This window comes from Elgaria multicarinata, chromosome 2, assembly GCF_023053635.1.
Source record: "Elgaria multicarinata webbii isolate HBS135686 ecotype San Diego chromosome 2, rElgMul1.1.pri, whole genome shotgun sequence".
Taxonomy (NCBI): Eukaryota; Metazoa; Chordata; class Lepidosauria; order Squamata; family Anguidae; genus Elgaria; species Elgaria multicarinata.
The window spans coordinates 92,955,145-92,979,916 of record NC_086172.1 but is presented as its reverse complement, the minus strand read 5'-3'; the positions used below and the strand labels follow the sequence as shown (position 1 = coordinate 92,979,916).

At 38.8% G+C, this 24,772-nt stretch overlaps 1 protein-coding gene across 1 annotated transcript in view; it reads left to right on the top strand.

Moving 5' to 3' along the window:
• Positions 1 to 24,772, top strand: part of OTOG (otogelin) — a 128,898-nt gene that overhangs the window by 39,153 nt on the left and 64,973 nt on the right. Inside the window, exons 23-31 of the mRNA XM_063118414.1 lie at positions 2,278 to 2,428; positions 10,514 to 10,621; positions 13,545 to 13,683; positions 14,876 to 15,010; positions 16,009 to 16,155; positions 18,460 to 18,579; positions 20,164 to 20,280; positions 21,694 to 21,850; positions 23,733 to 23,759. Of these exons, the coding sequence (XP_062974484.1) occupies positions 2,278 to 2,428; positions 10,514 to 10,621; positions 13,545 to 13,683; positions 14,876 to 15,010; positions 16,009 to 16,155; positions 18,460 to 18,579; positions 20,164 to 20,280; positions 21,694 to 21,850; positions 23,733 to 23,759 (1,101 nt within the window). The remainder of the gene's footprint in view (positions 1 to 2,277; positions 2,429 to 10,513; positions 10,622 to 13,544; positions 13,684 to 14,875; positions 15,011 to 16,008; positions 16,156 to 18,459; positions 18,580 to 20,163; positions 20,281 to 21,693; positions 21,851 to 23,732; positions 23,760 to 24,772) is intronic.

The following is a 24,772-nucleotide window of genomic DNA, read 5'->3' as shown; positions in this document are numbered from 1 at the left end:
CACAAGCAGGACATGGTGCAACAGCATCCTCCCACTCAAGTTCCCCAGCAACAGGTAAATATAAGTTTACTGCCAATGATCCTGGAGGTAGCACATAGCTATCAGGACTAGTAGCCATTGATAGATTTCTCCACCAGGAATTTATCTAACCCACTTTTAAAGTCATCCAAATTGGGGATGATCACCACATCTTGTGGTAGTGAATTCCATAATCTAACTCTATGCTGTGTGAAGAAGTACTAATTTATTTATTTAAAACATTATATCCCACCCTATATCATTATATCCCGTCCTATTCTGCCCTATATCAGTAAGATCTCAGGGCGACTTCCTTTTATCTGTCCTGAATCTCCCACCAATCAGCTTCATGTGTTGACCCCGGGTTCTAGTATTATGGGAGAGGGAGAGAAATGTCTCCCTAGCCACTTTTTCATTTAAAACAGTAAACACTTTTTTTAAAAATAGAAGATTACAACAAACCGATTTAACATGTATGCAGAGCCAGATTTGGGGGTGGGGGCACGGATAATCCTGCACCCAGCCAGTGGCTGTATTCATGTCCACTTGATGTCACTTTCTCTCTGTCCCAAGCCCCTGGTGGATCTTCCACCCAGTCTTTGGGCCAGGGACTGGGCTTCACTGCATGTGGGCATTCCCATTGCTGGGAGGAGGCAGGGTAATTAAAAGAGAAATATCAGAGTCCCCTTGGCTTCCTTGATGAAAAAGCGAATGGGATTCAGATGGCTTCAGCTGCATCCCTGCAATGGGAGAAAGAGGCAGGGCAGATGAAGCAGAGTCAAGCCACTATGCACTCCCATCCCGGCTCTTATTTCCGATCTCAGGTTAGAGATAACAGCAAGGATGGGTGGATATGGGACGGTGGGACTTGGCCCATGCAAAGGAGTGTGCTTGTTCTTTCTGGCGCAGGCACACCAGCAGGGGAACCTTCACTCGTATCTCTTATCTGAGATCGGAGATAAAATCAGGGGGTGCCCTCTGAGGGGATTCCTCATGGGTGTGTGTGTGTCTTAGAGACCAAGCTCCACCCCTGGAGCCTTGGCTGGATTGGGGTGCCTTGCAAGCCTGATCTGATCCATGGGCTCTAAGTTTTGCACCCATTATTATGTAACCAACTAATCATTGATAACTATTTTTTTACCTTTTAAAATCTTCACCACAACTATATATTATTAATCTTGCATTCACCCACAGCTCTGCTTTAATTTGGAGGCATCATATTAGTTAACTCACATATCTCAGAGTCCTGGTTAATAAACCAGATTCATATACAGGAACTTTAAAATGTTGATCTCACATTACCCACAAAGAGAGAGAAGACATTTTTTTTTTAAAAAAAAATACTCTTGTCTTCTTTCTTATTCACTCATCTTCCCAAAAATATGTAACAATGAGACTCTCACCTTCTTCTGCTGATCATAATTGAAAGATAGGGCAAAGCTTAGCCTATCCTTATAGTCTTCAAATGGCTACAGAAGTGAAAAGCACTTCTTTGTTATTTTTGTGTAGTGCCCATTAATATCCTTCTCCTCCATGACATTTTTTTCCAATTTTCAATTCAATGTACCTTTATTGGCATAAAACAACCACAAACCATAAAAAAACATCATGACATCCTCCAGACAAACTAGTACTCTTACATTGTGCAATTCAGCCAGCTAGTATAGTAGACAGTACTAATCTCCCTGCTGACTATTCCACCATGCCTCTGGGCGTAGCTCCCGGTCTTTGATAGGTCATTACATAATGGGCAAATAGTGCAACATTTTCAAGCATTTCCCCCCCTCTGCAGATAATAGGGTCCGTAGAGTGTTTAATTTTTTTAAAAAAAAATTAAACACCGTAGAGTGTTTAAAAGAAATCATCTTGGTGGCCTTCCTCCATGAATTAGTTCTTTTTAAAGGTCATTAAATTAGTGGCCATTCTTAATGAATTTGTCTTTTTAAAAATCAACAAATTAGTGGCCATCGCTGCATGTTGAAGAAGTAAATTCCATAAATTAATTATGCATTATATGAAGAAATAGTTCCTGTGACTTTCCTGTATCTCCTGCTAATTGAGTTAATCAAATATCCATGAGATTTAGTATTATGTGAAAAGAGCGAAAACAACTTCTCTAGATACATAGGATTTCAGTTCAGATATATAAATATGCAATGGTGGAATCTGGCTGCTAGCTCTAGTACTAAAGAAAGGGATCTATAATTTTATATTAGGTAGGAAACTGAGTAAGATTTTATATGTGCTTTGTTTTTCTAGCTCATGACTGCCCAGATGACCAAATCTATGTAAACTGTAGTAATCCACAAACCATGGAACTTGGCTGGGAGAGAACATGTGAAAATCAACTGCTAAACTTCACTGCCTCTGCACATCTTCCTTGCTTTTCAGGATGCATGTGCCCGCATGGGTAAGTAAAACAACACAACAAAGAATTTTTTTCTATTATATGCGGCAGGGTCTTGCTATTTACTGTGTTATCTGTACAGCACCATGTACATTGATGGTGCTATATAAATAAATAAATAAATAAATTAATAATAATAATAATAATAATAATAATAATAATAATAATAATAAATCCTATGCCCACTTCAGCAATTAGTGTATAGTGCATTTGAAGACCAATGTGGTAATATGTCATCCATTGCCTTTTAAGTACTTGAAGACAGTTGTTGAATAGGGCCAGCTCAAGTTGTCTTGTCAGTGTAGGCAAGAGTCAATTTTCCACCCAGTTTCTCAACTTGTCATATGCTGAGTAACAAAAAGCAACTAGTGTGCAGCAAAACAGAGGTAAAAAACTGCATAGCACAAATAACAATCCACTCATACTTATTCCTTTACAATCTTCTTTATCTGTTACTTTGAAGCTGTGGTTTCCCCTTTTCAGTCCCTTTGGGAATGTCTCAGACTTATATTGTCATCCATGTGAGTGTGATATGGCTCAGCAGCTCTCACATAGATGCTTTATTTTCTTAAAATAGTGTATCTATATAGAGACTATGGGTAAAATTATTATTATTATTATTATTATTTATTTATATAGCACCATCAATGTACATGGTGCTGAACAGAGGTCCTACTTGAGAGTAGACCCATTGAAATGAATGGAGTTTAAGTTAGTCATGACTAAGTCCTATTAATTTCAGTAGGTCCACTCTAAGTAGGACTTATTTTAATTTTACCCTGTAAATGTGACTATGGAAATTTGCACAATTTCTACAGCCCAAAAAAGAGATACTATGATGGTGCAAATCATCTAACATAGGATGAGTAGTGAAGTAAGGTGAGAATCTGTCAGCAGCAGTGAACTCTGACTCTGGGTTTCAATAAGAAAGAGACTACCTAGATTTCCATGTCTGTCCCAGATAATACTCCTCTGAATTGCAATAATAAAATAAATTTGCATAAGCCAAATAGATAAAGCAACAACCAAGTGCATCATCTGGGACAGACATGAAATCTCTGCAGTTTTTTTTTTAACTCCCCCCCGCATCTTCACTGTTCAGGGTGGGGTGTAAGCCAGTGATGCTTATCATGGCTCAGTGGTAGGGCACATGCTTTTACACCCATACTTTGCAATTCTTGGCATCTCCAGACAGGGCAGCAAAATACCCCTTTCCGAAATCTTGGAGAGCTTCTTCCACTGAGCTAGGCGGACCAGTGATCTGACTCTGTCTAAAATAGTCTCTAACCATTTTGGCTTGGGGAGTTACTAGCCCAAGCCAAGACATGCTATGCCAAAAAAGAAAAAAAAAAGAAAAAAGGTATTTAACAAAAACAATATGGACTCCTAGCCTGGATGATCGAGACTAGAGAACAAGAAAAGTCTGATTCCATATGTCTACATTACACTAACGTCCATGTAATGTACCTGGACTCTTGAATACTTTGAGCTACAGAGGACTCTGAGTTAGAACGGAAAAATAGAACAAGTGCCTTTGCCCTGCTGCAGACCCTTAAAGGAGAGGTGCAGAACTTTGGCACTGTCACAAGTATTTATTTTAAAAGGAAGTGTTGCAAGAGTAATGAAAATATATAGCTCATTTATGAATAATAGAATCATAGTGTTGGAAAGGGAAATTTATGCCATCAAGTCCAGCCCTCTGGTTAGTGTAGGAATCTAGTGTAAAGCTTCTCAGTCACTTCTTGGATATCTCCAGTGATGCAAATATTCACCACTTCCCTAAGCAGTTGGTTTCATTGTTTGACTGCTCTGACAATTAGGAACTTTTTCCTGACATTCAGCTGAATTCTGCCTCCCTTTAACTTAAGCCCATTATTTCATGTAATACTGTTTTGGATGATAGGGAACAGGTTGCAGCCTTCTTCTGTGTGAGAACCCTTCACGTACTTGAAAAGTGATTTCATATATCCTCTCAGTCTTCTATTTTCAAAACTAACTATACCCAGTTCCTTCAATCTTTTCTCACAGGACTTAGGGCTATGCTAGACCTGCCGGCTTATTCCGGCAGGGAGGCGGGGCGGCAGCGCGCTGATGTTAGCGCGCGCCGTAGCAGCTTCCAGACGCCGGACGTGCAGGGACGTCGGATCCCTGCAGCGTCCGCCATTTTTTTTTTTTTAGTTTAAAGGGGCCGCGTGCGGCCCGAAGACTCCGGACTGGTAAGTCCTTTTTTTAAAACGGGGTGGGGGAAGGATGGCAAGGGGGGATGGCAAGGGGGGAGGGCGGGTGAGAGAGCGCCGCGCGCCACCGCCAGAGCAAGCAGGCGAGCGCCGCTTGCCCGGGCAATGCCGCCCCATGCCAGGCCTTGCCCGGGCAAGCGCCGCTCGCCTGCTTGCTCGGGCGCCGCCGCTCGGTGCTCTCACCCACCCTCCCCCCTTGCCATCCCCCCTTGCCATCCTTCCCCTGCCCCTCTCTTCCCCCTCCCCGGGCCGATGGGCACAGCGCTCGTATGAGCGCTGTGCCAGGTCCGCGGCTTTTTGCGGCTACTCGCGAGTAGCCGCAAAAAGCAGCAGACCTTCCTAGACGTTTTGCAGCTCCGGCCTGAGGCCGGGGCTGCGAAAAAGGCGCGCCATAAGCGACTTTGCTTATGGCGCGTTGGAGGAGGCCTCAGTGCGGCCTGGGCCCGGATTCCCCTGTGTGTCATGTCGTCTATCAAGGCCCTGTGTTTCTAGTCCCCCTTCTCTGAACTTGTTCTAATTTATCTGAATCCTTCTTAAAAGCTGGTGTCCAAAACTGGACACAATATTCAAGGTGAGGTCTGACCAGTGCAGAGTAGAATGGAATTATTACTTCCCTTGATTTTGGAACTATACTTCTATTGATGCAACCTAAACTTTGCAGCCACATCACATTGTTGACTCAGTACTCTGCTTGTTGCTTGCAATGAATACTCTGATTACGGTTTTCCAACTCCCAAAGAAAAATTGCTTCTCATTGTAATAACAGGTGGCATTCCAGATCAAATAACTTATAAGAAGCTTAAATGAATTCCTGAAAGGTTTGTTTAAAAAAGAAAAAGAAATAGAAAAATCATCACTTTCTAATTTACACAAAGAAAATAATGATTTTAATGGGGAGTCCAAGAATGTCTCTTACCAATGGCCAGAGATACAGTAATTAATGAATTAATAGCATAGAAGGAATGTAATTTTTAAGCCACCTTTTGTGACAACAGTACCCTTCTGTTGTCTCTGGGGTAAAATGAACAATAGCGTATCTGCAGTATATTTTAAATATATCTGCAAATATTTTTTAGAAATATTTGTTTTAAATGTGCACAAAACAAACACAGTACAAATAGTTCATTGTAACAAGTGTAAACATTAAAATTACCTGCAGTATAACTTATAAACTCAAATTCAGTGTTGTCTTATATTCTTAAAAGCTTTAAGAAAGAGTCCTACTTTTATGAGTTGCATCACAATGTAACAATAGCAGAAAAAGTGCAAGAGGTGGCATTGTTCCACTAATCATAATGAGTGGTGGAACAACTACTGCAATAAGCACAAGTGATGTCTTGCATAAGTAGTTGTAGCTTGCACAGTGGTTTGCTCAAGTAGTTGGATAAGCAGAATCAAAGTATTAGATTTAACACATGTGCAAGGATGAATAAAAAATTCCTGCAAGCAATAGGAATGACACCATTGGATACAATCTTATATTTTTTAGTTTGAAAGCTCGTATAATACTCATTTTAATGTGCATTTTAAGTGCACATCCACATAATCGCGAAGTCATTCCTTCTCTAATAGCCTTGCCATAGTATTTGTCTGATACTTAGTTGATCTTACTACTAAACAGAATTTACTGCAAATCATTAATAAATTTCTGTAACATCCCAGTTTGCCTTCTCTTGTTAAGTGATGCGCTAACATGATAAGATTGATCCATAATAAATAAAATATCACATGAATTCCACTTTATGAAGTGGGAAGCATTAAGTTTACTTCTAGTAAGGAATTGCATAAATCTATGCCCCAAGAAGACATGGGAATGGGTTCTGATTCAGATGGGTAGAGGGAGGGAGAGAATGTTCTCAAGATGCTGAGAGGCTGGTGAGAATAAGCGTGTCAGAGTAGATGAAGCCCAGCTGCAGCCTAATCATTTGGATGCCAGCTAGGTTGAGCCCTCTAAATCTGTGGGAACACAAGTGCCTAAAAGTGAGGAGGATAGAGTTGGAATATGAGATTACAGCGTCAGACATCAGTTGAAAAGGGAAGGGTTCCAAGATGCTCTAAAAGATTGGCAGCATCTCTGTCCAGAGGTGACCCCCTGGAAAGACCCATCTTGTGGGTGGGACCTCTCGGGCTATATAGGCAATTCTATGGTACTGGTGGCAGTTTTGTAACAACTCTCTTTCATGGTCCCTTAACCCAGGTGACTACCTGATGTCTACACAATCCTGTATTATGCAAAGTCTTTTAGAAAAGCCTGTCTAAATGTATATATGAGGATTCTATCTGTAGACTGAGACAATGCCTGTTTGCTTGTAGTTTGCATAATAAAAATAATTGACTATATATAGTAGCAAATTTAGGTGAGATTACATACAAGAAAGGTATTATAAGCTGGTCTGGTGAAAAATAGTGCTGAAAAGTTGATGTAATAAGGCTAAAATATTTGATCCTTTCCCTTAATGTTGGAATTATCTATGTTAACATTTATGCTATTTGCAAAGGAATTAAATTGAAATAAAGAGAAACAACAAACCTTGTTTTAACTTGTCTTAAAAGATAATTAATTGAAAAGTAAGCAATATGTGAGTGATAAAAATGAGAACTCTGATTGTCTTGATGAGAGATTTGCCCCAGGGTGGATCTGGAGTGGCAGCAGGTCATCTATATGATGCAATCGCCATCTGGAACCCATCCAGGGGCAAACACCTGAAGCGCCACATTAAATAAGTTGGGCACTTACCTCAATTTTTTAAAAAATCTTGGAGTGAGGCAATAGCATCTGCTGTCTGTCACCCTTGCTCCAGAGCTGTGCTGGAGGTGTGCCCCAGCCGATGGCGATCCCTGATTCGTCGCCCAGCTAGGACAGGGGGAAGGGGCGGGCCAGTGAGTGGAATGGCTGCTGGTCTGCCTCCTTCAGCATGGGGAGAAGCCAAAAGAAGGTTTAAAACAAAAAACCTGGGACACAGGAGCAAAGCAAACCTCCAAAGCAAAGGTTTAAAAATGTTTAAAAAACAAACTGGGACCTGAGGAGGGATGGGTGCCCAGTGCCCAGTGCCTCCTCCAAAACAAAGTTGTTGTTGTTATTTTTTAAAAAAACAAACTGGGACCCAAGCAGGTGCAGGTGCCCAGATCACTGGCAGGGTACCTCCTCCGAAACAAACGTTTTTTTAAAAAATACAACCACCTGGAACCTGAGGAGGCGCCTGGTGCATGGGAGCTCCTCCTCCTCTCAGGCAAAGCCTTGTGCTCCCTCCTTCTCATGGGGATAATGCGAAGGAGCGCAGATTCGGGGCTTTTGGGGCTCAAGGGACCAAAGCGCCTGAGCCCCAGTATATAAACTCAGGATCACTCTAGATACTGTAAAGAAGGTAATACGAGTGTCTTGCTTTTCCTCTGACTGCCAGTACTTCCAAGGAGTGGAAAGGTGTGTTTTTTTCCTCCAAGAGGAAATGTGCACAGGAATCATTCACTCTTCTTCTGTCATTGCTTCTTCAATACACCAAAAGTGCCCCTTAGTGATGTTTGTAGGTTAAATATGCATCTGAAACTCCATACGTCTCAATTTTCTGCTCAGTTCCACCACTGTGTGAGTGTGCACAGATAAATGTGTGTTGTGGTATCAGCCACTGATAGTAGTGGCTGTTGTTTAAAGATGCCAGGATGGCGCATGACTGAGATGCCAACTAAATTAAATCACATCTGGATAAATTATAGGGTCTATGAACAGGTGCATCATTTCAGTTTATCTGTAGGCACTATGTAGAACACTGACATTTAGAAATAATGGCAGTTCATTGTAAAAAAAAAGAGTCATTTATAATCTAAATGGCATTTTGTTTTTATGAATTCTTTGATCATTGCAATCAATCTGGCTGCTTGGCCTTTCAAGAGAGAAAGCTGTTAGCACTTGTTTTATGCAGGATAATATTACAGAGATGAAACTTGCACTTTGGTCCCGCCTTGTCAAAATGATGTTCTTTGTTTCTGGATGTGGCCTATTTAGCTGGTAGCTTAAACCAGTGGGAATTTTCTGCCTTGTAGTTCATAATCCATCCAAGAAAGTGACAAAACATTTGGAACAATATGCCTTACAAAAACATATCATATGCTTTAAAGAAAATTATAGTTGCAAAATTTAAGATACACTATGTTTTCTGAAGTAGTTACTATTTTATTGGTGAAATAATCAGATAACCTGGGGAATTACTTAGAAAAAGCAGAGACACTGAGGAAAGCTATGGCTTTTTCTGCTTTAGTCAGTTTGCAAAAGACTTAATTCATATTTTTATAAAATGGTCCTATGAAATCTTTGTTTGCATTTATATCAAGACCAAAACAGCTACTTTGTAAAATGATGTATTAGTAATCCTGTCACTGATTATCTAGTACTAATACTTGAATGCTGACTGGCTGATTTTTGATATTGTTTATTTAGTCTAGAGGGTGTGTTTTTTCAGAGCCATTCTTCTGTAGGAGATGGTATGGTGGGGTGGGGACTCTTACTCTGGCAAACAAATTATTTTTAATACTGAATCTTAGGTGAATCTCCCCTTTGCATTCAATTTAAGATGTTCTGTCTTTTATCATTTTTCTCTTTCATGCAATAGATTAAGCACAAAGGATGCATTCCCAGGCCTGGTATCAGTGACTGGTACAGTTGCCAATGGCTTGAACCCTCAGGAGGCTTCATGGCCAACCCTTCCCAGTACTGGAGCCGAAGTCGCTGTAGCTTTTGCTCACCATTTAACTTTCACCACAGTGCCTCAGGGACACCCACTGATGATATGACAGAGCCCCAGAGACAGTGTAGCGGAGTTAAAATGGCGGGCACTAGCTGTAGTGCTTGTTGGCTAGTCTGGCTTTTTTACCCCTGCTGTGCCTGCTGTTGTCAAGGTAAAGAGATGGAACCCCCCATCAAGCCCCTCCCATGCTGGGGGCACCAGCACTGAGGCCCCTCCAAACCTGGCACTGTACAGTCCTATAGCTGGAACCATATACATATCCATCTTTCCATGGCTGGATGTACTTTGAGAAAGCAGCAAGCTATCAGGAAGATGGAGTGGGTGCAGGTGGCAGAAGGAGGCACTCAAGAGAGGGAAAAGATTCCCATAATGTAATGACGTCATAATAGATATGTTATATAGCATTATAACATTCATAGCATCTACTACAATTTATATCAATAATTATTCTTTCTTCATTTGTGGTGTATTTCCAAATATTGCATCTTTCAATTGTGATATAAGAATTTGAGTAATTGACCACGGCTTATTTAAGCAACAGTGAGTTGATTTCCAAGTACGGCTTATTTAAGCAACCATGAGTGCCAGATTTCCAATTCAATCCACCACCACAGCTTCTTGTGTTTCCAATTCAAACCACCCTACAACTCTATAACAGGTCATGGGTTTGGGGTGGTTTGTTAACCACCTCAACAAGCCTCTTCACAGTTAATATTTTTGTTTTCTGCTTATTGACCTTGAAACCCGCTACTATTCCAAACTCTTTCAGCTTACAAACAGTTACATTCTGTTTTGGGATGATCATATCCAGACATTTGTAGGGAAAATCTGTCTGCAATACAAAGATTTTGCCAGAGCAAAAGTGTGGCATAAATGCTTGCATCATGGTCACCTACGTGAGTTTTTGAACATAATCTCTTTCTTTACAACTCCCCTCGAAACACCATGGCTAGATATTCTCTGGTGATAAAGCTAGGTCCATCCTCTTCCATACTGTGAGATGAGAAGGCTGTTCTGTGGCAGTCAGGAATGTCTCTATGCAAGCTATGTTTTTGAGCATATATAAATAATTAAAAAATATGATTAACAATCTATATTTGATTTTATTATAGCCTTGTTAAACATGGTGATGCATGTTTCAAGTCAGATGAATGCCCATGTACTTGGAAAGGCAAAGAGTACTTTCCTGGAGACAAAGTAATTTCTTCTTGCCATACCTGGTGAGTGGAAGTGTTGTTGTTTTTTATGTCATATTACACATATAACAATGCTATGATGATTCTGAATTGCTGTTTTTTCTTTTGAATATTAAAATGCACAATCTTGGATTTAACTAGGTTTTATTGTTATTGAAATAAATATTTCAAGATAGTTCTTAAATGGCCACTGGTGCAATACTCTGCATGTTTACACAGAAATAAATTCTGCAATTTACGGGATTGCACCCTAAATATTGAATTGGGAAAATGATGGGCTAGCAATGGGTAAAAATTAAAATTTTCATCAGTGATATTCAATGATTCAGGAGCAAACATCCTCCCCTTCCATGCAAACACACATTTTAAATTCTACGGGAGAAAAGCCACTGGAGTGATTTGACACGGGGAAAGGGTTAAGTACCACATCTTTCCGCACAACTTCTCTGCTTTAAATTTCCTCCTGCCAATAAAAGACATGAGATACCGTTACATGCATTAGTATGCCATGTGTAGTTTATCCAAGACAAAGTAATCAGTCTGCTCTAGATTTGTTCCTATTGCCAATATACACACACATATGTTTACTATGCATTCCAGCCTCTTTATCGTTTTTTTTTAATAATTTGAACCTTAATCAAGCTTCTTGGAGTCATAAGCAAATTCTATTATAGCACCAATTGTGGAACAAAGAATAGGTGAACTTGGTTTCTGGTTTCACTAGGGTAATGAAAGCCTTTCTTACAAAAGGTCCTAGATACACCACCTTTTTTCTAAACCAGTTTCTTCTAAATTGATCCTTAGTCCACAGCTGACAAACGACAGATTCCATAAAGTTTCTGGTATAAGCCACGCAAACATTTGTGTTGCTTCTTTTTCTCATGATCCAGGCTGGAATTATGGAGTGCTCCAACCACAACAAAGTCCATGCATTAAGGAGTTACATGACACTGTAGTGTAAATCAGCTTCCTTACCCCCCCCCACATTCAGCTATTATTAATTGGTTTGGCCTATTTATTCCATCTGGTTAGCATTGCACCAACAGAGCTCTACAGAGCATAAATTAACACAGGCTGTTCCAGTCAGCACTAGTAAATGCCCTGTCTGGATGTCTTTGCCCACTCCAGCCTTGTGCTGACTGACTGCCTCTGCCTCTTGTCAGGTTCTCAATATCTGCTCTAGAAGACATTTGTAGCCTTTTGGCCGACTGGTGAAGAGACTTACAAGCCATCTCTACTTGGCAGGAAGGTAAAGTGATCCTGGGTTACCTCACTTGTATCCCAAAGCCTGTACATTTGCAGCTATCATTGATTGTTTACACATGTGTACACACACACATCCCTATTCCCTTTTGGAGAACTTCACTAAAGTCTTGTAATAATTCAGAAGACATTAGGCAACCACTTTTCCCTATTCCAGCTCAAACAGAAACATGTGCTAGCTGAGAAATCTAAACTGAATTCTTAATATCATACAGTGCAAGAGGATAATAAGGTTATCAGTATTTCCTTCGCTGTTATTGACAAGCAGTGAATCTTTGTCACAGTATACACTTCCAGTCCTTGCTACCAAGAAGTTAGAAATCTCCACCAGGCCTTATGCATGTAGATAAAAACTTAATATGTTTTATAGTATACTCAAGGTGGGTTTTGTACAAAGTATATATGTATTATTATTCATTGTGGTTATATGGAACTCATGACTCAAGCTAATGCTGAAATTAGATCTATACTAGCATCATATTGACAGAGCAAGAGCTGAATTTTTTATTAATGAATATCCTTTGAAGCTGTGGACTGTATGTGATGGGAATCAGACTCATTTTAATTATATTTTTATAAATACACATGTGGATTTAAAAAGAAAAAGACTTTTCTAGGAGCAAGGTTTATTTTTCAATTTTCCTTACCCTTTGTTTATTCAATACTTGTTCAGTTTACCATTACAATATATCCAGATCTACACCAAGCAGGATAAAACACTTTGAAAATGTTTTGAAAACTGTGTGTGCAATGTGTCCTGGGCCCCAACAGTTGTCAAAACAGTTGTAAACCATTTTAAAGCAGTAGTGTAGATCCTGCCATGGTTAACATAAGAAGGTGATTTTACGCGAGATGTGGAAACTTGAGTGACTCATGTTTTCTGCTTTTATCATGTAAAGCAGGAAGAGTCATGCATTTCCCCACATTTCTGTACATTCAATGGGGAGCACATACACCATTCCCATACATCTGCAAAATTTTGAAGAGTTAGTTGGCATGTGTTATCAATTTTTTTCTATAAATTTATATTTTCTTGAACTAAAATGCCTGTTAAATCTGTTCAGTATTAAAGTAAATGTATATATTCATTATTAAAAATGCATGGTCATAGAATAATAGAATAGTAGAGTTGGAAGGGGCCTATAAGGCTATTGAGTCCAACCTCCTGCTCAATGGTCTGTTGGGAGCAGGGGAGAGTTTAATAAAAATCGTTTGCAGCTTCAGTTACATAATGAAGCGGTCAAGTATTTGTTGTTTGGTTCCTGTTTTCAATCTGCTGAAGTATATTAAAATAAAGATTTGAAAAATCTAAAAAGTATTGTAGTATCTATAAAAAAAATTGTAGTGTGTGAACTAAATAACGCTAACTTGGTTTGGTAAGTAGTAAGCTATGTATGCAATAAAAAGTACTGCATTAGTGCTGGCTTTCATATGTAACATGCAAACTCAGCATATGCTATTAGTTTAATCAAATGATAATTTTTCTCAAAGTGGGCTGCCATGATATTTCTGATTGCCATTGCTGCATTTATGTAGGTCTAGCAGTCATAGAATCATAGGGATTTTGGGCAGAAGGATCTACACAGAATACACCTGCTTGTTATTATTTTTTTGCCTAAGGTAGAGATAAATTGTTAAGGTGTTACCTTTGAAACTATAGTAATTGTTTTTCCTTTCTTTTCAGCATCTGCCTTCATGGGTCATTTCAATGCAGTTTCCACCCTTGCCCATCAATGTGTACAACATATGGAGATCGCCACTACAGAACTTTTGATGGTCTTTCTTTTGATTACATTGGAAATTGTAAGGTTTATCTGGTTAAGGTAAGACTTTTTTTTTTTTTTAAAAAAAGAGTTTTATTGTTCTGGATTTTAACTTGAAGTAAATTCTCTGCAATTTAAAAAACAACTAAAGATTTGCAAATTGAGAGGGAAACGCATCAAACCTTATTATTCATTATGGAGATAAGCTATTTTGTTTGAATGTTAATGGCTAGAGCTGCTGGAAGATAAAACTCCTGTTCATATATCTACAGTTGTATGTGTTAATAATGCTGATTAATAAATCATGGTACGATCAAATTGGCTTATCTTTTGCTTGCAATGTAACTTAAGCATGCTTAGTTGGATCATTACCATAGCATATTAAAAGATAAGACTTGTTAATTTTTGTTCTGGTGGTGAATTAATACATAAAAATACATTCATTTTATTGCTAAAATGAATGGCTACTATACAGAACCAGGTAATGTGATATATTATTCAGCTTAAAGGTCCAATTTTCCATTTGTCTGCTTTCTACCTGACCTTGAGAAAGTAGATGAGTGGCAGAACTAACCAATTCACTCTTTGCTGCTGCAAAAATGTTCTCCTAGAAATAAAAGAGCATCTTTTTTGTGTATCTTTCCCTTAAATGGAATTTAACAAACTCAGCTGGAAGAAAAAAACATAGGGTTCACCTGCCTTTCTAGAGGTAGCTGGTGAGAGAGCACCATTCCCTCAATGGTGGGCATTGCAAGATTGCCGAGTCAGCACTGTGCTGGCATATGGTTGCTGAATGATCAGCAACACTCAGGATGTGTTCAGTGATGTGCCAGTGATGCTGTCTGTACTTCCCCTGTCTCCACTGCTACATCGGTATGCTTACCAGTAAAGGTTGTTGGGTTAGCACCATACAAGAATGTTGCCAGCTGAATGTTCCCTATGTTGATGATCAGTGGTGGTGAGGCTCTTCCGACCTGCTGCATCTCCTCACCAGCCATCCCTGCATTTCTTCCATAATCAAGAGTTAGAGAGAGGAATGGGAGCAGGCAGGCTGGAAAGTTGAGCAAATGAGTTTGGGTAGGTTGGTGTTCATCAAATGTTTGCAAGTTGCGGTAAGCTCTAGCAATATAGAAGAAAAGATATCTAGATATGAATGTTTATGCTTATATGCCAAACACTAAAAAGAAATGTGTACTAATTAAGCTGTAAATACATACACATCTTACATTATTGCCTTATTTCTCTTCTGCAGAGTTCATCAGTGACTAGTTTCTCAATCATCATAGAAAATGTTAACTGCTTTAATACTGGAATCATTTGCAGAAAGTATATTTTCATTAACATTGGAAAATCATTCATAATATTTGATGATGACACTGGGGATCCGGTAAGCTCTAGCAATGTAGAAAGAATGATATATAGATATGAATGTTTATATGTTTATATGCCAAACATTAAAAATAAATGCATACTAATTAAGCTGTAAATACATACAAATCTTATATGATAAAAGCCTGCTGCCCTTGTAACTTCAGGACAGTCTTATACAAAAAGTCCAAAATAGCTAATCATAAGACTTCTTATATCCAGAGAAACTGACAATATGAGCACCTGCCAGGGCAGATGTGTCTGGGAGGCAGTTCAACAGAAAGGCAATCGAGAAGTCCATCCTATTTTTTTTATTATGGGAATTTCTATACCTTCTTTTAACAGAAATTCCTTGAACAATTTACATCAAAGGAAAATACAAAGACAATTCAAATACAGATAAAGCAAATCACCAATCATAAACATGCAGAGACTTCAATTTATTCTAATGTAATCATATCTGGCAACACCAATTCAGATCAGGACTACCATGCTATGGGTCAGAAGGATTAAAACTTGCCCCACTATTTGCTTCCTGAATTCCCACCTCCTCCCACAAATGGGTTAACAAAAGAATAAGGTGTGTTCCAACAGTATGTACATAATGCATATTTAAACCTTCTGTGCCCTTGTTTGTGTTTTGCATTGTTTTCCAATGGGGTGGGGAGGTGGGTGTCTCAGCCTGGGCCATCTGGTTGGCATGGCCTTGGGAAGATTCTTCCCCAACTCCTGGAGACTCTTTCTGGTCTAACTGTTCTAGTTCTGGCTCTGAATCAGAATCAAAATAATCAGAAACCGCAGGGGCCCTGGGCTCAATACTGACACATGCATAGGATTGCACCCTTAGATTGTACCCATTATTTAGTTCAAATATTTTGAACAGACAGAGCCCTATAATAAATAATACCGTTAATCTAGTCAGAAATATAAAAGGCTTGTTCCCATAAAAGTAGTTTTAAAGCTTCCTACAAGCTTTTATGTAGCTTATTATGTGTGAGCTGACTTTTCTTTTAACAGAGTCCATTGAGTTACATAGACAAACAACAGCAAATATATATATGGAAAGCTGGATTTTTCACACTTGTTCATTTTCCTAATGAACACATCACAGTAATGTGGGATCAAAGAACAACTGTTCATGTAGAAACAGGCCCTCAATGGCAGGTAAGCAACAATTGCCTGTTCTTATTAAGGGCAGGTAAGCATGTTGAAGTCCTATTGATTTCAGTGGGAGAACTTGTGCTTAAGTCTCCCATTGAAATCAGTGAGATTTCAAAGTACTTAGCTTTGTCCAGATTATGCCTTATATTTGTAAAATTGGAAGACTGTCTTGTATTAATTCAAACTAGAATATTAAGCAAAGATAATTGAGAGGCTTTATTTAAATGTATCAAAGAAATATTGCACTAGGTAATTTAAGCATTCCTATATCTGGGCAAAATATAGTAATGTATTGTATCACTCACATCTAACACAGCACCTATAGTGAATTATGCATATTAATGTTACAGTTGCTTCTGATGCTGGATGTATTATAATCAAACTAGAACATTTCTATGCTGATCTAGAAATTAGAGATGCAATCTAGGTGATACTATTTTTCCCTGAAATCTCTGAAGAAAAGATTTTATTCAGATTCAAAAGCTTGTGAAGTCTTTCTCTAAGACAAGTGTGTTGAATAAAAGATATTCTATTACCTGTTTTGTATATGCTTAATGTATATGCCAGTGTTGTCAAACATTTTACAAAGAGGATATTAGTTGTGCTATTGAAACTAAGCTATAAATGATCAAGTGAACTACATGGTAGATTCCAGATAACTTTATATTTCAGTTAGAGATTAGTATATATTGTATTACAATTGTGGATGTGAAGGGTGAGAAATAATGAGACGAGACACAGAAATGGGATTAAATATGAGCCACATTTATGTAAAGATCTGCAAAAGGGGTGAAGCCCTAAACGGGTATCATCTCTTGGCCAAGCCACAGGTCATTGTTAGGATTGGGTGAGTCATTCACAGCCCATGAAGTGGCACCCGGCAATTCACCACCTCAAGAGGGCTTCCACTCTTGGGGTAGGGAGGCCTTCCGGTGTGGGTAAGGAGGGTTGGCCTCAAAGGTAACCCATATCCTGCCAGCTGGTGCCACAAGGCTCCCAGTTGTGGTCCTCAGGCATTACCCATCACCACAACGGTGCCTGTGAATGCTCACCAATAACAAATGTGCTCCATATGCCCACACCTATTCACCTACCCTCCAGATGTGACCAAATTGAATTAAACCAGATTAACTTAATTAATACTCCCTACCTGTTTTACAGTGTGAAGTAGGCAAAAAAATCCCCACCCCTCATAACCAAGTTAGATTATGAGCAAAAAATTCCTACTTGGCCTCCAAAAAGATGACCAGCAATCCCACACTGCCTACAGGGATGGGAGAGAGCTGCACAGCAAAGAGGAAGCTGGGAGGGGTGTGAATGGTATATAACCCATCAGTCCCCTCCCAGTCCCAGTGGCATCATACAGAGGTCACCAGTGGTGAACCTCCACGTCTTGCCTCACCACCTTCACCCACAATTGGCCTCCACCTGCCCAAGCACGCCAGTTTAAGGCATTAGTTTATAGAAATACTTCTTTGATGCAGAAACACTTCATGTTCACTTATTGTTATAACAAATGAGTATCTTATTGACACAACAAGGCTTTTGAATGTAAGAATGCAGCTGTTTACCACAATTTGAGGCTGTGTCCACACAGCTAATGAGGCATATGTAATCTCTATTTAAATCAATTTGGTTTAATGCATGTGAAACTAGATTTAGGATATGCAGTTGTAGTGAAGAAAATTGCTCACAGTTCAAGCTGCTAGAATAGACTGTTACTATCTTATCCATTTGCAGTCACCTTTAACATATTTTAGGAATGTTCAGTGTTTATGTAAGAGCAAAGGCACGTTACATCCATGATTTCTTTTACATCATAATTATTATTTGCACAGGAATAATCCTAGTAAAGTCAATTTAATACTGACACATATATTTTTGCAAGGATTTGTTGGAGATAGGAATTACACTCTCTGGGTGGACTCTGCAAACTGAGTGCAAAATTGTGCAAACTGAGAACTTTATTAAGCATGATTTATTAACATCATAAGAATAATGGCTTTTTGCTTCATTATTTCAGTAGCATGGCAGCTGCCAAAGCATGATTTCTTCACATATCACTTCAGTAATGTAGGATCCATGAGGTCACATAGGTAGAGCAACACTCCCAGGAGGGATGCTGCTGGTGGGGGAAGTAACCATGTCATATCTCAGGATTTCTGCATGACTGGAGTGTTTTGCCATGCTGCAGTGGTTACTATGGCACTGAGCTAATGTAAGCATAGGAAGAGACTTTCCTTCTGAATTTTGAGTAGAAAACATATATACCATCAGCTGGCTATATTAACTTTGTCTCCTTTCTAGGGTGCGCTGTCTGGATTATGTGGAAATTTTGACTCAAAAACAATAAATGAAATGAGAACTCCAGAAAATTTTGAGTTAACAAATGCACAAGAATTTGGGAGTAGCTGGGCAGCTGTAGAGGTAAATAACCAGATAAAGGTCACTTATCATATTTCATTACTTAGTTCTTTATCATTTAATATTCAACACCAGCAATACTCTTCTATAGGTGTTCTACTTCTATGAGTAATCATATATGAGAGAAGAGAATGAGAACAAGCTTGCTAGCTTTGCTCCTGTCTTCACTTGGGTTGGGTTGCTCCTGTCGTCACTTGGCTCCCCACTCCTGAAGTGGGGAGCCTTTTCTACTCAATCAGGCCCCCTGCATGCTGTAGAACCCTGAAGTATATGTTGTTGGCATGAACATTGTGAGCAGAAAAGTTAAACTAAGGTTTTAAAGAACTATTATTCTTGAACAGGGCAGGTTGGCAGAGCTCACATAAGGGAGCTTCACCGACCTGTCCCAATCGAGAAACGTGTGTTTCTGTTATTTTCAGGGCTTTCTCTGGGAAGCGCTAAACCTCTGTTGTGCAAGCAGTGGTCTTGTAATGGAATCAGTGGGACCCATCACTTGTGCAAAAGAATCTGCTGGGTGCAAGAGAATCAGCGGGGGCATAAGCCCCCCATTGGATTCCATCCGATGTTTGAAAATACAGCTTAAGAATTACAAACCTTCTAAAAATGTCCCAAATTATGATAAAAACAGGGTCTACATGACATTTTAAATGGGTTAGAATACTACAAAGCATATAATACTTTTAGAAATGAATGCTTTTGCTTGTTTCCTTTTGCCCCGGAAGTGCTACATCTTCCTTCCACAAGCAGTAGTCACTGCTTGTGGATGGCAGTTGGCAGGACGTAAGAGAATTGGTGGAGGTGTAAGCATCCCATTGGATTGGGCCCAATGTTGTTATATTCAAGTAAAGGATGGGAGGGAGGAATGAGAAGAGCACCATGACTGAAAATCATAGATTTTTATATGAAAAGCTGAAGAATGAGAATATCAGAGAATCACATTTTCAGTATGGCTGAAAATGTGGTTTTTTAATTTCATGACTTCACATCCCAGCTCCATCCCAGCACACTATAACTACTTGAGCAAGAGGTATGGACAGTGTACTGTTATCCATCTTGCATTGGGGACATGTTAGGAAATATTCTTCACATGTTACAGACGATCAGGCATGATCTATTCTTCTGTGGTTGTAGGTGACCTTGAATGTGGGGTGGATCAGTATGGAGTTCAGTAGAGACCTGTGACACTCATGCACTGTAATGCAAAATGCCATTATTGTGAATGGGAGGTTCATGCTTATGGGTTAAACAAACCAACATCAACCTACAATTTGTTCTCAGAATTACTTTGGCTTGTTTAACTGACAAATAATCCAAATGTTTGGATTTGCATGTCACTAAACCACCTCAGGAAGATCAGAGATTGCTTATGTAAAGCAGAAGAGGCTTGTGCATGTCTCAATTCAACAAATCATGGGTTAATTATTTAACTCATGGTTTGCTACTGTGCATGCAAACTAGGCCACTCTCTTCATCCACTTTTACCTCTGACATAGTGCAAGTTACACCTCTAGTTATTTCAAGAGTTAGAAAACAATACAGGCTATAAGAAAATTTCCTTCTGGTTTATGATTTTGCTTTTGGATTCAGTGTGTTGACAGCTCTGACATTCGGCACCCATGCATTTTAAATCCACTCAGAGAACCATTCGCCAAGAAAGAATGTGGAATTCTATTAAGTGAAATATTTGAGTCTTGCCATCCAGTGGTGAGTAGTAATAAAAATAAAAATGTTGAGCTTCCTTGTTTATTAAAAGAATCTGTCAAAAGCTTAATGCATTTTCCCCCCAATAAAACTCCTGATTCCAAAGATTCCTTACCAGTTTCTTTGAGTGGCTCTTGAGTTTATCACATATTAGAATAACACAAAACTCTGATTTTGCATTTGTACTTATGATTTGATCCTAAAATATATTGCATTAGCAAAGAAACTTTTGCTATGCACCACTGCATAGACTGTGGTGCCTTGAACTCATTGGGTTCCAAGTGATCTCCTGTGAGATTGCACAGGGCTGCTGGTGAACTTGATACCCATCAGAAATTGTGTAGAGACTCTGGTTGTATGAGCTGTCACTTCCAGAGGGGAGGTGAATCTCAGGCTCTGGTGATCTGTGCCATTGAATGAGGGCTACCACAACCATACAAATTGTGGCCTTACATCTCCACCTACTAAAATGAAGGCTTCAGTTCATACAAAAGATGTTTCCTCATGATTTAGCTGTCTTCCAAACTTCATGGCTACCCCACATACTACCAGGGGTCATCTCATGATGCCCAAGGAGCATTTGAAGCAGGACACACAGTCATAACCTAATGCATTGTGCTTCTTTTTTTTTTTTTTTTGCATAATGCTCTGGTGTCGTGTGGTTGACCTTTAGTGCACTGGTAGTGCCAAGTTTTAAGATGTTACCAAGTCTTAACACAGGAAAGAGAAAGTTAAATGTTTTAATTGTTAATTCTGTACCATTTTTAACTACCACCAATATTGCATATAAATGTTAGAATATCAGTAAACATTTATTTTCTTGTTGTCAATATAGACATCAAAGAAATTATTGTCTTGTTTACATCGAAGTGTTAATTTCTCACTAATACCTTACCTCATTTAAAAAATAAAATATATAAAAAAAACCAGAAGATTCATGAATATTAAAGGACATAGGGTAGGATTCTAATTAGACATGTGTGAACTGAAGGAGCCTTTTGATTCATAGATGAGACTGAGATCCAGTGGAGGATCCCATTAGTGGAAGTGGGGGATATAATTTTGGATAATTTCTCCTTCCCATTACAGCCCCATCACTCTTCTAGAGGGTCTCTTAGCCTTCTGGATCAGATTTCCAGGGGCACAGATTTTCAGGGGGAATTATTGAAAGTTGCCTCCCCACTTCTGTTGGCAACAGCTGACTCAGGGTCCCGGCCATAGTGCTGAATTGCGTAATACAATAAATAATAAATGCTGCATGTCATAGCTTACTAGAATGCCATGCCATATACAATTGAGCCAAAATGTTCTGAATCTTGCTCTCTGAATTATCTTGGGCCTTTATTGAAAATACTATTGGCAGTGTTTGCATAGGTGATGATATATTATTGTTACAGTAATATCTATCTTCTTCAGGTTGATGTCACCTGGTTTTATTCAAACTGTTTGGCAGACACATGTGGTTGTAACCAGGGAGGAGATTGTGAATGTTTCTGTACAAGTGTTTCAGCCTATGCACATCAATGTTGTCAACAAGGAGTTACAGTAGACTGGAGATCTCCTAGACTGTGTCGTAAGTATGATCGTTAGTGTAAGAGTTACACATTCTGTCATCCCATTCATTCAGTCTAATCTTTAATAGAACGTGGTCTTGCTTAAAAAATGTTTGCATGTTGATTTAGGTTAGTGTAATTTGTCCTTGCAACCAGATAGGTGCTGCAATGCATGCATAGTTACATAGCTAGTGAGAAAACCTTTTTTAAATAGGCTCTCTTTTTCATGTTCAAATAATCAGCTAAAATTGGTGTGAGGTAAATGGTATTTCTGCCTGCATTATGCTACAATGATCAGAGGCTGGTGTGATTCTTTAGTGAGCTGCAGTGATCACAAACATTCAGTAATATAACAGATGTCAAATTTAGCTGTGAAGTATCAGTCATGGCAACTCTTTCTTTATTACTTCTGCAACAGGAAATTGGAAGTACTATCCTGCTCTTTATAGAAGTGGCACTGTACTATTCTGACTCTAAAGCCAGTCTTTCAGTACTAGGAATGGATCTCATCACAGACTATCTTTCTTTCTATATCCAGTAGTGCCAGCCTGAGTTCATTATTCAGAAGCTCACCTCTTCTACTGCCTTCCTCTAAAATCTACAAAACAACCAAGCCCTGCTGTCATCCCTGTGAAATGATCCAGCCTGCCAGCAGTGAGAGCCAAGTGAAACTGGGCCCTCTTGTGTGGAAGAAATCTTGTTCTCAAAGAACACTTTCAACTTGTAGTGCCCAAATCTCCTGCTCCTTTGCACTTCAAGCAGAAGCAGGAGAACAAGAAGTCTGAGAGATAAAAATTACTTTACATCCAGAGTAATTTTCAAAGCACGGCACCATGCATGTCCCCTCCAGGAAATTGCAAAAGCTGTTGTATGCACATCAAGTACTCATTTATTTCCCCTATGTGAGAGTTGCACATATTCACATATATATGCAAATACTTCCTTGGTGTTTCTGCACACTATGCAAAGCCACCCTCTGTTTGCTGATTGGAAAACAAAGAACAGTTTCCTTGACAATTAATAGTAGAAAGTTGAACATTGGTGTCAACCTATATAACAATCACCGACTATCAATTTAACACCTTTGTAGGTCATCTTATTCTATCTTATGTGTGCCATATAGCTGTGTTTGAACTGTTAGATCTAACTTTTGGCATTCATATTTTCTATGAGGTACACAACGTAAGATTGCATATCCATTTATGTAAGCATAACTGAGGCTAAGGAATTGGATGCTAGTGTCAAGGTTGATTCCTCTAACGTGAGAAAACAATAAAAAGAGGGTGCTTCTTCTGTGACAATTAAGTAATCACAATCAGCCCTCAAACTTCCAGGCCAGAGTTAATGACTTTGAAGGACATTTTAGTTCAAAGGGAACTCTTTTTAGAAGTAAAGCACCCACCTTCTTTTCACAACTTGAAAATATTTGATGGATTTTTTTTGGGGGGGGGGGAAATTAAATTAGGTCCTCTCATATACTTTCTTTATGATAATCATTCATTTAGACAATTATGTAGTTTTAATTTCAGATTATTATTCTGTTACAAACATGATTTTTGTACTTTGAAGCTTCTGATATTATTGTGCATTATGGGAAGGGCAGCTAAGTTAATTTTTATCCACTAGAGGTCATAAAAGGATAACCATCTGTTTATTGCTGATAATACTTCATTCCTTATCATCAGTCAGCAATATTTGATTTCAGAATGAGCCAAAAAACCAAAATAAAAATAAAAATCAATGAACAAAACATTTATATTCATTTCTGCCAGTTTTAATTTCACTTCCCACTTTGAAAGTGACATGTGCTGGTGTAAATGTGCACATGTATATATGAAGCGTGATAGCTGCTATCTGCATTCCAAATGGCTATTGCTAATTCTTCCCTCTTTTTCCTTTTAGCTTATGATTGTGAATATATCAATAAAGGTAAGCAGTTGATGGGGAACCAAGAATAGAACTACAAAGTGTTGTTTTCCTCTTACTACCTTTAAGAATCTTTGTGCCCAGATTTATTGAAGCAGCATACATTATTGTTTAAACATATGGGTATAGTTGTCACAAGTTTCTGGTTAACACAGTATTGAAACAACATACCCGTGCTCTAAGAATTTGCTGGGCAGTCTGATCTACAGAATTATTCTGTTCATACTGCTGTACCCTCCATCTAGTAGCTCCGCTATCTGAACAGTTTTTTAGGCAAGGGTGGGAAAGCAAGGTGAGTGTTAAGGTAAGGAAAGAATGGAATTGGATTACCAACCTAGCCCCTCTCATGCTTAGTTTCCTCTACTCCTACCTGAATCAGCACCTGAGAATTTTTCTTGAGTATAGACATCATGGCCACAGGGGTGAGACTTCAAGATTTGCCTCAGGTGCATCATTCCTGATAATGGCCATGAGCAAACAACTATCACCAACACCAGCATTTGCTACCTTTTTGGCTCTGTTGGTTTTTACCTCTTATTTACTATCAGCTTTTGCAACCATATTCAACAACTTCTTGTACCACTTTATCTTGATACAGTATCACAGAACTACCAGTTAGTAGATGTATTTTATGCACTGTAGAAGAAAAACGTTAAAATATGTAATGACAGTGATATGCTCTTCTATCTGTCTTTTTTCTGAAGGTCCTCAGGAGGGAGCTAGTTTGCAAGCTATACGAATTGTCAGTCTTTCCCCCAGCTATTCATTAACATTGAAATCTGTTGTGGCTATAAAAAATTGACAAAGTTTGCTTTATATTGCCATTTTCAGTTTGCCATTTTCTTATGCAGTAAAAATTGTTTGTCTCTTAGACAAAACAAGAAATCATCCTGAAACTATTGATATTTGGCATATTCCTTTATTTATCTATGCATTTATTTTAGTTTTCTATAATGTTATAAGAGTACTTAGCAATATTAAAAGCTCAAAGCAATGGAAAAATCTAAAGATGGGTT